Source organism: Cornus florida, unplaced genomic scaffold (genome assembly GCF_030987335.1).
Source record: "Cornus florida cultivar Cherokee Brave unplaced genomic scaffold, ASM3098733v1 CherokeeBrave_3.0.0_Hap2_Chr09, whole genome shotgun sequence".
NCBI classification, from domain to species: domain Eukaryota; kingdom Viridiplantae; phylum Streptophyta; class Magnoliopsida; order Cornales; family Cornaceae; genus Cornus; species Cornus florida.
In genome coordinates, this window is record NW_026775579.1 from 2,697,264 (window position 1) to 2,709,583 (window position 12,320).

The 12,320-nt window shown below is 37.6% G+C and overlaps 1 protein-coding gene across 3 annotated transcripts in view; it reads right to left on the minus strand.

The window, feature by feature from the left end:
• LOC132273450 (ras-related protein Rab7-like) overlaps window positions 1-7,820 on the minus strand; it is a 50,726-nt gene extending 42,906 nt beyond the window's left edge. Inside the window, exons 1-4 of one of the 3 annotated variants that reach the window (XM_059774409.1) lie at window positions 7,492-7,820; window positions 7,333-7,359; window positions 6,782-6,881; window positions 6,516-6,662 (exon numbers count right to left, since the gene is read on the minus strand). In XM_059774409.1, coding sequence (XP_059630392.1) covers window positions 6,516-6,662; window positions 6,782-6,881; window positions 7,333-7,359; window positions 7,492-7,544 — 327 coding nt within the window. In that variant the 5' untranslated portion in view covers window positions 7,545-7,820. The remainder of the gene's footprint in view (window positions 1-6,515; window positions 6,663-6,781; window positions 6,882-7,332; window positions 7,360-7,491) is intronic. The other 2 variants (XM_059774408.1, XM_059774407.1) reach the window with 2 other exon arrangements.
• Between the last annotated feature and the right edge of the window lie 4,500 nt (window positions 7,821-12,320).

Consider the following 12,320-nt stretch of genomic DNA (forward strand, 5'->3'; position numbering starts at 1 on the left):
TCCGACGAAACAAGATTTAGAAGAAGTCACCGTTCACGGCAGTTGCAAGTTCACCTCGGTCCTCAAGGACAGCGACGTGTGTTCCTCAACACCCCGTATACGAGTAGGGGAAGGAGCTCCACGAGTTGTACGCGTAACGCCTCCCTCCATTCCTTTTCAGGCTTCCCTCGATTTGATCGCACCACTGGAGGCCAACCACGTGGATGGGCACGCGGTTATACAGATGTCCTTGCACATTCTGATGGGCCTGGTATGAGTATTGGGCCTAATAAGGCCATGGCTTATGGGACGCTGCAGTGTTATCGGCCTCAGGCTCCTAATGAGTTAAAGAGGAAGGTTAGGTGGGGGCCCAACAAACATATTTCCATTTCTTTTCCAAATGATAAGCCCAGCCCAAAGGTCTTGTTAAAGCCCAGCAAATCAGATCATGTTCTCCTACCTCCACAGTGTATTTCTCACGGCTCTTCTGCAAACAGATTGTGGACCTTATTGGAGAAGAGGAGATGGATGCATATTAGTGCAGGCGAGGCCAGTTTTAGCGCGGACGAGAAGACCTTTCGACATAATCAATGCTGCCATACTGCTTCTCTTCCCTCTATCCTTGCTTTACCGAATGACAGAAGCTCTAGATTCTCAAATCGGGGCTCTCATATGATTCGTCATGGAAATAGATGGTCTCGAATGATAAACAAAAGTGGATCGCTCGCACCTTTTCTACCAATGACCTAGGTATGTCCTCTGTTTCTCACCCTCGGAGCTCTCCTTCTGCTCATTCTTCTTCTACTCCTTCTTATGGGGTGTTGAGACAGAGAAGGGTTGTGTGTTACCAAATTTGCCATCGGTGCCTGAAGTTGAGCCCGGGTTGAATACGGAAGGGACAGTTGGCTACGACCTGTTCTTCCTGGGTATGTTGACCAAGTTGCTTGTGTTGTAAAGGAATTGTCTGAGGGGGTTACGGTTTGTGTGGGATGCAATATCCATTTTCAGCTGACCAATGATTTGGCTATGGCTTTGCTTAAAGAGCTTCGCCTCTTTGTTGCTCTGAAAGGCTTTAATTGTTTGCCACCTTGAGGGTTAGAGGCGAACAATTCTCTTAGCTTTTTGAATCATGGTATGGATGACTCTGCTACAGATACAGATTCGCAAACAGAGTTGTCTGTAAGTGTAAAGGATAGCGCAGCAGAGGTGATCGATGACTTGGTCTCCATTCAATAGGTCTGTTCTAACGTGCTAGTCCCATGGTTAGAGACTGACCACTCTAATTTGGAAATGGTGGAACCATTAGCTGTCGTGCGACCTGGTTGCTCTGAAACGGCTGCTAATTTGGGCAAGGAATGGGTAGTTGCAAATATAGGAGTTACTAGTGAGTTGTTGGTTGTCTCATCAGAGGGTAATAGTGATTAGACATTATCCACGCAATTGTGGAAGGAAAAGAGGTTGCAGCGACTAATGAGGTTGTGAATAAGAGACCTTTATCGTCTTGGAAAGGGGAGCAAGAGGTCAAGAATCTTATCTCTTATGTCAACTATGAAGAGAACAGAGAGGCGGTGAGGGAGAGGGGAAGGACTAGAAGTAGGAGTGGAAGGAGGGGAGGAGGGGAGATAATTTTATCTGGTTCTTAATGAAGCTACGAATCATTACTTGGAATGTTGTGGTCTCAACGATCCGGACAAAATGAGGGTGGTAAAGATAGCTTTAAGGAAGTGGGGTGCCCAGGTTGTTTGTCTGCAAGAAACCAAGTTGGCATCTATTTCTGATGGGGTTGTTAGGAGTCTTTAGGAAGGAAGGTTTGTGGAATGGGAGGCCCTGAATGCTTCAGGTACCTCTGGTGGAATTTTAGTTATGTGGGATTGCAAATGGTTGTCTCAAATGGGGAGGTTCTCTGCGTCCTGTGTTTAAGATGGAGGAGGACAATTTCAGATGGGTTTTCTCTGGGGTGTAAGGACCAGTTGTTGACAGTGATCGACCTCTCTTTTGGGAGGAGCTTTGCCATGTTCAGGAACTGTAGTCTCTTCCTTATGCCTAGGTGGAGATTTTAATTTTGTTAGGTCTCCGCTAGAGAGGTCCACAGGGGGAAGGTGGTCTTCGGATATGACACAATTTTCTGATTTTATTGATGGGCATTTTCTCATTGATCTACCAATGGAAGGTGTAGCCTTTACTTTGTCTAATGGCAGGTACCCAGTTACCTTATCAAGGCTGGATAGGTTTTTGATCTCTGGGGAGTGGGAAGAGAAATTCCCAAATGTTGTTCAGGCAGTTTTAGCAAGGGTCACCTCTGATCATGTTCCTCTGATTATGGATTGTAGGGGTCTGAGGTCTCGGTGTTCCCCGTTTCAATTTGAGAATATGTGGCTGAGAGCGGAGGACTTCAAAGGGAAAGTTCGGTCTTAGTGGGAGGAAGCAATGGTTATGAGGTGGAATAAGGTTGCTAGTATGGAAGAGATCTCGTGGCGCCAGAAATCTCGGGCTTTATGGCTCAAAGAGGGAGACCGTAATACAAAAAATTTTCACAGACTTGCTAATGCCCACGGAAGGAGTAATCACATAGGGCGAATCCGGGTGGATGGTCTGGAGTGGTGGAGGGAGGAAAAGGTGCGCAATGGATCGTCTCTTTTTATCAGAAGCTTTACACCGAGCCTTTAGGATGGAGACCCAGGCTTAATGGCCTTCATTTTAAGGCTATTTCTGAGTTGGATAGAGATGGTCTTAAGATTCCTTTTTCCGAAGAGGAAGTGCTAAAGGCTTTATCAAGTTGCAATGGAGACAAAGCTCCAGGGCCTAATGGGTTTACTATGCGATTTCTGATGGAAAGTTAAGAGGTGGTGAGAAACAAGGTGATGGGTACCATCCAAGAGTTTCATTCTAATGGCGTCTTCGAGAAGTCATTAAATGCCTCCTTTATTGCCCTCATCCTTAAGAAGGGTGGAGCTTCTAACATTAAAGATTTTAGACCAATTAGCCTAGTAGGCTGCATTTACAAGCTCATCACCAAGGTTCTTGCTCTTAAAATGAGGGGTGTCATAGATGGGATTATTTCAAATTCACATAATGCTTTTGTAAAAGAACGGCAAACCCTAGATTCAGTTCTTATTGCAAGCGAATGTGTGGATTCCAGATTGCGAAGTGGTGTCCCTGGAGTTTTATGAAAACTTGACATTGAAAAAGCTTACGATCATGTGAATTGGAATTTCATGCTGTACTTACTTAAGAGAATGGGGTTTGGAAGTAGATGGAGGAAATGGATAGAGACATGTCTTTCGTCTGTAAAGTTCTCTATTCTCGTGAATGGGTCTCCTACTAGCTTCTTCGGGTGTTCTCGGGGTTTGAGACAAGGAGATCCCTTGTCTTCTTTTCTTTTTCTCATCGTAATGGAGGGCTTGCGCAGACTTATGAGGAGGGCAGAGGATCTCGGTCTTATTAAGGGCTTTAGGGTGGGCAGAGATCTAGCTCATCAGTTGGAGATCTCTCATTTACTGTTCGCGAATGATACCTTAGTCTTTTGTGATGCTGATGTGTCTCAACTTAGATATTTGAGGTGCATTCTGGTTTGTTTTCAAGCGGTTTCTGAGCTGAAGGTCAACGTGGCTAAGAGCGTGCTTGTCCAAGTTAGGGATGTTCAGGATATTTCCTCCTTAGCCGCAGTCCTTGGGTGTAAGGTGAGTTATTTTCCTATTCCTTATTTGGGTTTGCCCTTGAGGATTTCTCTAGGAGGGTAGGGAGTTGGGATCCTGGGATTGATAGGTACGTGAAGAGATTGGCAGGGTGGAAGAAGCAATATCTGTCCAAGGGGGGGAAAGTTACTCTCATAAAAAGCACTCTATCGAGCCTTCCTACTTATTTTTTATCTGTGTTCCAAATTCCATGATCTGTTACCAAAAGGATCGAAAAGATCCAAAGGGATTTTCTCTAAGGCGGAAGGGGCGAAGAGTTTAAGTATCATCTCGTCAAATGGGAGCAAGTTTGCACAAGTTTGCAAGCCCATGAAGTCGGGTGGTCTGGGCATCCGGACGTTGGTTCCCTTTAATCAAGCTCTCTTGGGCAAATGGTTATGGAGATTCAGCAGGGAAAGGCATCGCCCTTGGATGAGGCTTGTTTTATGTCGTTTTTGGGAGGAGAGTGGCGGCTGGTCTACTCGTCCAATCTCTAGCGCGGGAGGAGTTGGTGTGTGGAAATTCATTCGGAAGGGCTGGGATGTTTTCTCTTCCTATATCAGATTCAAAGTTCGTGATGGTAGATGTGTTCGATTTTGGGAGGATTTATGGTGTGGTGACCAACCATTATCTTGTACCTTTCCCAGATTGTACAGTATCACCGCTAATAGGCATGCCTGTGTAGCTGACTGTAATCGGCTTGATAGCAGTGGGATTACGTGGGACATACGCTTTCGGCGTTCTTTTCAAGATTGGGAGATAGACGAGGTATGTGTTCTCTTGGATTTGTTGTATCAATAGGAGGCAGTTGGTAGAGATAGTGATGATCTTACGTGGGTCCACTCTTCCCAAGGTCGATTCGAAGTACGGTCCATGTTTCTATGCCTATCCAACTTTGATGGCACTAATTTTCCAAGGAAGACCATATGGCGCTCTAAGGCTCCACTTAGAGTGGCATTCTTTGTATAGACTATTGTATGGGGCAAGATTTTAACGATTGACAATTTGAGGAAGAAAGGCAAAATGTATTGTTAATTGGTGTTGTGAGTCAGTGGATCATTTCCTCTTGCATTGCCCTGTGGCGTACGACTGTTGGAACCTTACATTTGGCTTATTTGGTATGTTTTGGGTAATGCCCCGATCTTCTAAGGGCCTGATTAATGCATGGAGGGGATGTCGTGTGAGAAGCAGAGTACGCGACTATTGAAGGACAGTTCCACATTGCGTTTGGTGGTGCATTTGGAAGGAGAGGAATAGCATAATATTCAAAGGGAAGGAGTCGTCCATGACGATGCTGAAACTTCATATTATTCACTCTATCTTTACTTACATGAAGAGGAGTTCTTGCTCCTCTTCCAATGACTTAATCATTTTTTTGGATTCTTTGGGTCCTTAGATCCCGGTTCCACTTTTGTATAAGGGACGCGTTCCCATTTTGAACGCCTTTTAATCAATTATTAGTTATCAAAAAAAATAAAATAATTGCTTAATAATTTGCCTACATAAAGGCTCGTATGTAATCAAACAATTCAACTTTGGATTATTGATATTATTGTGAGTTTGCAAACTCTCTTCTTGTATCTCGTTCTCTCTCATAGTTCTTGTTGTTCTCAATCCCTCGGTCTCTAGAGCCTATCTATTTCATTCTGTTCTCACCCCCTGCTTCTGTCATCTCACCTTCATCTTTTAGCCTCATCTCATCTTCTCATTCTCATTCCCTTCTTTCTTTCTGTTTCTAAATACAACTCTACCTCTCTTGCATCAACTTGTTATCAAAGTATTGTTTGCTGTAATTTTGATGATAACAATCTATTAATGTAAGAATTTGATATTCTATTTGAGTGTGATCAATTTCAGGATTTTCTATAAATTCAAGTATGTATAGATTCATGGATAAATAAACAAACTCTTTTGGATCTAAGCTCATGGCCAATAGAACTCAAATATTGAAGATCAAGTTCAAGACTATGGGTCTATTTGAGCTTGAACACCAAAGGAATCAATGAAGAGTAGTTCGTTCAAACCAAATTACCTATAATTGACACTTTTTTATTTTTGTTTTTATTTCTTTTTCCAACTAAAAGCAGATGCCAATCTAAAACAACTTCATTTGCTTTAGACTTTCGGATACCAATGTGTGGATATCTTGTACTAACACATAATGTGCATATTTAATCTATGCCTAGCCTTTGTTTAGATTATAGCATACGAGAAATATAATGGAAGAAATTTGACTAATACAAAATTGAATAAAATATTCAGGAAAAATAACATAGGGACAAAAAGATATGTGAAGAAGGACATGGACTTCCTACTTCTGAAAAGATTAGGAGGATAGAGTGGACAAAATTGCCTCTTCTTTTAAAAGAAGATATTGTTGACTTTGGTGCAATTGTCCATGGCTGCTGGAGCGATCTGCTCTCTGTAATAATGTGATTTAATTAAAGGAAGCTTGTGAATATGCTTCTTCTACTCAAAATAAATATTCATAGCAAGCTGGAATCTTCAAATTTTGATTCTTAAAATATAGTCTTGAATAAATGGATGTTGCCAAAGTGTACCTGGAACTAGTCTGGGTTTTTAGGTCTTAAGGCTTAAGCAAAAAGAGTCCGGATATTTTTATCCCCATGTCTAATTGTAATTTTGTTGCTGTCCTATTCTCTATAGTTCGACTCATTCTATGATTTCTCTCTCGCCTTAGTTGTTTGGAGCTTGTCTTTAGGGAGGTATGATCCTCCATAGTAGTATTAACAATCTTATATTAATATATACATCTTACTTACCAGAAAAAAGAAAAAGGAAGAAGAAAAAATGAGTTAAAAGAGTAATGAGTTAAAAGAGTCAGGAAAGGATACCACCTACCTGCTTGAGAAACTCTTCATGCCAATTGTCAAGAGTATCAAAAGACCTCATGATATTAACATCGTATACTAAAACACAGCAATCTGCCCCTCTATAAAATGCAACGCCAAGACTCTGAAATCTCTCCTGCCCAGCTGTATCCCATATCTACCAATGCAAACCATACATTATTTTATGATCACTCAGTACAAACAGACCTGTCAAGAATACTGTACATAAATCAGAACTGAACCCAGAGAAAAGAAGAAGTAGAACTAAGAACCCACTTGTAGAGTGACAAGTCTGTCATCGATTTGCAGTTCCTTGGTGACAAAATCAGCCCCAATTGTAGCTTTATATTGCTGACTAAACTTCTTATGTACATATCCATATAAGCAGTTAAAGACCCACAAATATTAATTTGTTAAACACATGTTCAATAACCTCAGGTATTGTTCAGTTGACATTACCCATTTTCACCTTTGTAATCAACAAAACATATTAAATAAATAGATAACATTTATTCACTTTCAAAAGCAAAAAATAGATGAATATATTGAGTGCTTCTGCAAAGCCATCCAATCCAAACGGTGCCTTAAGTTGGATCAAGAACAACATATCTTGTAAACTTCAACTATAATTTTTAAAACGGGAGTAATCAATATGGAAATTTAACAATGGAATCCAAAAAATATATACAAAACATGACAATAATATACAAATTTGAGAATTGAACTACTAAATAAAAACAGAAACTACGCTCCAACAATTCAGGAATATGTATACAAATATACAGAGAATTATACATCCTACAGATAACCCGTTACTTGGAGGATACTGATTCATCAATGAAGTCTTACCGACCCTGACAATGACGAAAAAGTTAAAAATTAATAATAAAAATTATTACGAGAATCAACAACTAAAAAGGTACAAATGTCTTCAAACGAGCCCTAGATTTCAAAATTTTCAAATATATATATAATTTATATCATACCCACTGTCGCCGAGGGCAATCACCTTGAGCAAGGTTCGTCTACGAAAAGACATGGCAAAAAAAAAGTAGGAAGCTTTTTTTTTAGAATATGCGTGGAAAACAGAGATAGAGAGAGAGAGAGAGAGAGAGAGAGAGAGCGTGTCTTCTAGAAAGAGAAACAGAAGGAGAAAAGGGGCGCCAATTTCGATCTCTCTCTTGAACAATGTTGATTAGGGTGTAGACAACCATTAATATACGCGCCGGCCAAATTGCAAACGGTTTGGTAGTTGGGGAGTGAGCGAATGGATCTGATTCATGCATAACACAACTTATTGGGTTACATTTTGCTTTCTATAAAGAATTAGTAAAATATATGTGCGCCATGTATATTACTATTTCTCACCTAAAAAGTGACTCACGTTTCTCTAAACAAGATATCATTTTTAGAACAAAGAGAATATTATTATATTATTAAATAAAATTCTGAATATTATATATTTTCTTGATAATTAAATTTTTATTTATTAAATTTCAATGTTTTTTACTCCTATATTATTATTAATATTTTAGTCTCTAATTATCCATTCTATTATATTATTAAATAAATTTATGTACTGAAACTCTTTGTACTTTATATTATTATTATTAATATTTCGTACTATTATATTATTAAATAAATTAATGTACTGAAACACTAAAATACTGAAACTCCTTGTATTTTAATAATAATATAGATATAGATTTCAATATTTTCTATTACCATAATATTATTATTAATACTAGTTTTTTGTACTACTATATTATTAAATAAATTAATATACTAAAACACTGAAATAATAAAACTCTTTATACTTTTAATATAAAAATTAGTATAGATATAGATAATTAGATTTCATTTATTGAATTTCATTATTTTCTATTACTATATTATTATATTATTATTAGGGTGAACTACAAATAACCCCCCTTAACTCTCACCTACTAGCAAAAAACCCTCTTATAAAATATTTTAACAAACAACCCCCCTCAACTATCATGAGGGGGCCAAATTAACCAACCTCCATTTCAATCACTGTGTAAGAAAACATTTCGGACAAAATTGCCCTCCATATCAAACATCAATTTTGCAAACAAAATTACCTAAAATACCCATCACACTGTATCGTTAGAAACTTTAGGGCTTCATCTGAAAAGACGTACCCTCAGTTACAGAAAATGCAATAATGCATGGACCAAATACATGTTCTGACTTCTAAGTATAACAAACTCCTCCATAGCAACAAGATTTACAAGACATCTGATATTATTTATTTTTCTTTCCAATTGTTCTTGTGCTTAGAATATATATATTAATTTTGTAGTCATTTATCAAATTTCAACTTAAATTGATTTTGGTGAAAAACAAATAATTTGTTTGTTGAATCCTACATAGTTCAGTAACAAATTGAATGCAACCTGGTTACAAAAATATTCAAATAGATCTTTACTTTTTTTTTCTTCAATACATCTATAATTGACAAGAAATCTTTTGCCCCCAAATAATTTATCCTCACAACCATAACCGGCAATAACACACGTCCAAGCATTCATTAGCATAAATGAATCTAACATAAATGAATCCAACCTATTTACCAAAACACTCCAATACATTCATAACTAAAATATTACACATCAAATTACATCAATTACTGACAAACACGTGTCCAAAAAATATAACCAAAAAATGTCATCATCAACCTTATAATTGAAGCACATGAAATTCATTTGCTTGGACCTCCAACTGAAGCTAGAACTTTTCCAAGTAGACCACCTCTTGTTCCAATACTAACAGGCCTCTTCTTCCACCTCCTGTTCCAACCAGACGCCTTTTTGTTGATAATGAATCTGTAACTGAACCTCCCATGCCACTTGTTCAAACTCCATTATGATGTAATTCAAATGAATTTCATTATAACAATTAATATAACAAGCAAGAAAATTCAAGTTAAAAAAACAAAGAAGATTTTAAATTCAGGTTGTACCTCAAAACTTCTTCGAAGTAGACCACCTATTCTTCCATCCCTTGTTGCTAATGAATCTACAACTGAACCTCCTATGCTACTTGTTCTAACTCCATTTGCAATCTCTTATGCCACTGAAGTTTGAGTGTTTGCAGCCTCTTGTGCCACTAAAGTTTGAGTGTTTGTAACGTCTTGTACCACTGAAGTTTGAGTGTTTGCAACTCCAATTGAATATGATCTCCCCCCTCCTGCACCTCTTCATTTTCCTCTTCTTCTCCCTCTCCCTATTGATGCAACTAAACCTCCATTTCCATTTTCATATACTGTAGTTGTTCTTCTGTTATTCACCTACCATTAAATAGTAAAAATATAATTATACAAATGATAAAGAGTTAGTTAAAAATATATATTGCTAGAGATTACTTAGTTGCACCATACCTCAACTTGCCACAGATCTCTTATGTCAATACTAGTGCCAATCCCAAGAAAAGTAGGTTTAATCAAACAGGGTCTACCTCCTTTACCTTTTGGGGCTTTTTCTCTAACAACGATTTCAGTTGACTTACAACTCTTTGCATTATGTCCAGATTATGAGCATTTAGTACATTTCAAACTTACATATGATCTACTAAGCTTGGTTGGTCTTATAACTTCATCACTTGCTTTCTTCCTAGCTTTTTTGGGCCTTCCAGGTGGTTTAGGGTACAGGGGTGGAAGGATCAAGTTTGTGGAATATTTACTTATCATTTTTAGGGGCATGGGATACATAGTAGGGGCATATGTGTTAAGGTTTGTTTGTCTAAGATAATAACCAGCAACATAAAACTCTGGTTGTTCCCTTCTAAAAAGTATGGTAGCAATAGCATATTGGCAAGGGATACCTTTCACATCCCACTTCCTACAAGTGCATGTTTCCTTTTCCATGTTCACATCCTCATTCTTACCCCTAAATTCAACCTCATACCTAGAATCCCCATTAAAATCAATAATATACTCCAGTAATGCATCCTTATATTTATCCAACTCCTTCTATATCTCAGGGTACACCAATCCATTGTATGATGACATAATAGATCTTTTTTTTTTTTTTTTTTTTTTTTGAAATCTCCTCATTAGATGCTTTTGAATCCACTCCAACATGGTTATCGCAGGCTTCTCCCTTGCCTTTAGAATGATAGAATTCCACGATTCACACATGTTGTTAATTACCAAATCACACTTTGAAGTAGTTAGAAAATTTGCTCTTGCCCAAAGATGGAACAGTACCTTCACAAGCCAATCATAGGCATCACTATTTATATCGTTTATGTTTTGCATATGCTTGTTAAATTCAACCTCATCATAAGCTTTATCAGTATTCCATAGCTCAGTTTTCAATTGCAATCCTCTAAATTTCTTTTGAAGTTTTCATACATATGTCGAACACAAAACCTGTGGTCGGCCACTTTCAAGACATCCTCAAAGCTTTGAAGTAAACCCTGAAATAATTATACAAGTTATTTAGCAGTTAGATATATTAACCTACTAAAAATAAATATTTTTATTAGTTAGAACACTAATTAAAAAAAAAAACACTTTTTGTCGATCAAACATAAATGTCAAACCATGTGGGGGACCAACAATTTGCATCAATTCTTCCATGACCAGGAGTCCCTATTTTCAGCGTCAATAATGGCAATAGCCAAAGGGAACATCTTGTTGTTTCCATCAATCCCAACTGCACTAAGCAAATGTCCACCAAAAGGCCCTTTTAAAAAAGTTCCATCAACACCAATGAATGGTCTACACCATTCCCTAAAACATTTATGCATGGCCTCATAAGAAATAAACAGTCTTTTGAATCTTCTGCATTCAGTCTCACTACGGTAATTGGAGATCTTAGCAACTGATCTTGGGTTGGTTTCCTGAATTAGTTGGCAATACTTTCTAAGATTTGAATATTATTTCCCATGGTTCCCCTCAACCATTTCTTTTGTTCTTCCCTTTGCCCTATAAATCTTGTGTATAAAAACATTAGTTGCCAGCTCCCTTATAACAGTTTGTCTCATTGAACTGAATTCCCAATTTGGATTATCTTTAATTGCTCCAAATACCTATTTGCAATGTAGGACGATGTTGCTTGATGATTTGTTGAATTCCACTACAATTGTGATACTTAATGAGTGTCTTAAGTCTCAAACAACTCTCACTTTAAGTTTGGGATGCACGTATTCTGTGACGTTTCAAAATTTTCACAAACCCAGATAGTTAATATGACCCAAAAGTTAACCCGATAACGGATACGGAATGTAAAAGTGAAAACAAAAATAAGGTCTATGGGGATGTTTGGTATCTTTAAGACGTCATGGTGACTTTTCATGAAGTCACAGAAATAAAAGAAAACAAATGCGGAAGTAAAACTGTTGTGAGATTTATATGTACCACTCGTAAGTGCACGAATCTTTGCAGATAGGGTTTACTTGTAAGGGTGTCGTACTCAAGGGACTTGTGAAAAATAAGTTTGTTAACAGATTTATTAAATTCCAAATTAAATTGAAAGTAGGATAATCGAATTTTAATGATTTATTCTAAATTAACTAAATAGAAAATAAAATAAAGAGCAATAATTAAATAGGATGTAGAAAATAGAGAGAGAGAACTAGGGGTATGATTTCACCACTGACGTCGCACCACTAGTCAATTGCATCAATTTATTGGAGATATATGATATAACATGCACATGAAATTAATCATGGCTACAAGCACATATTAATTCAGCTAGAAAATAGTATAATTTAAAGTTAAGTATGGACTATCTTTGATTGGTATTTACCTATCTACTTTACTCTAGGGTATAGCATGGTCTATCTT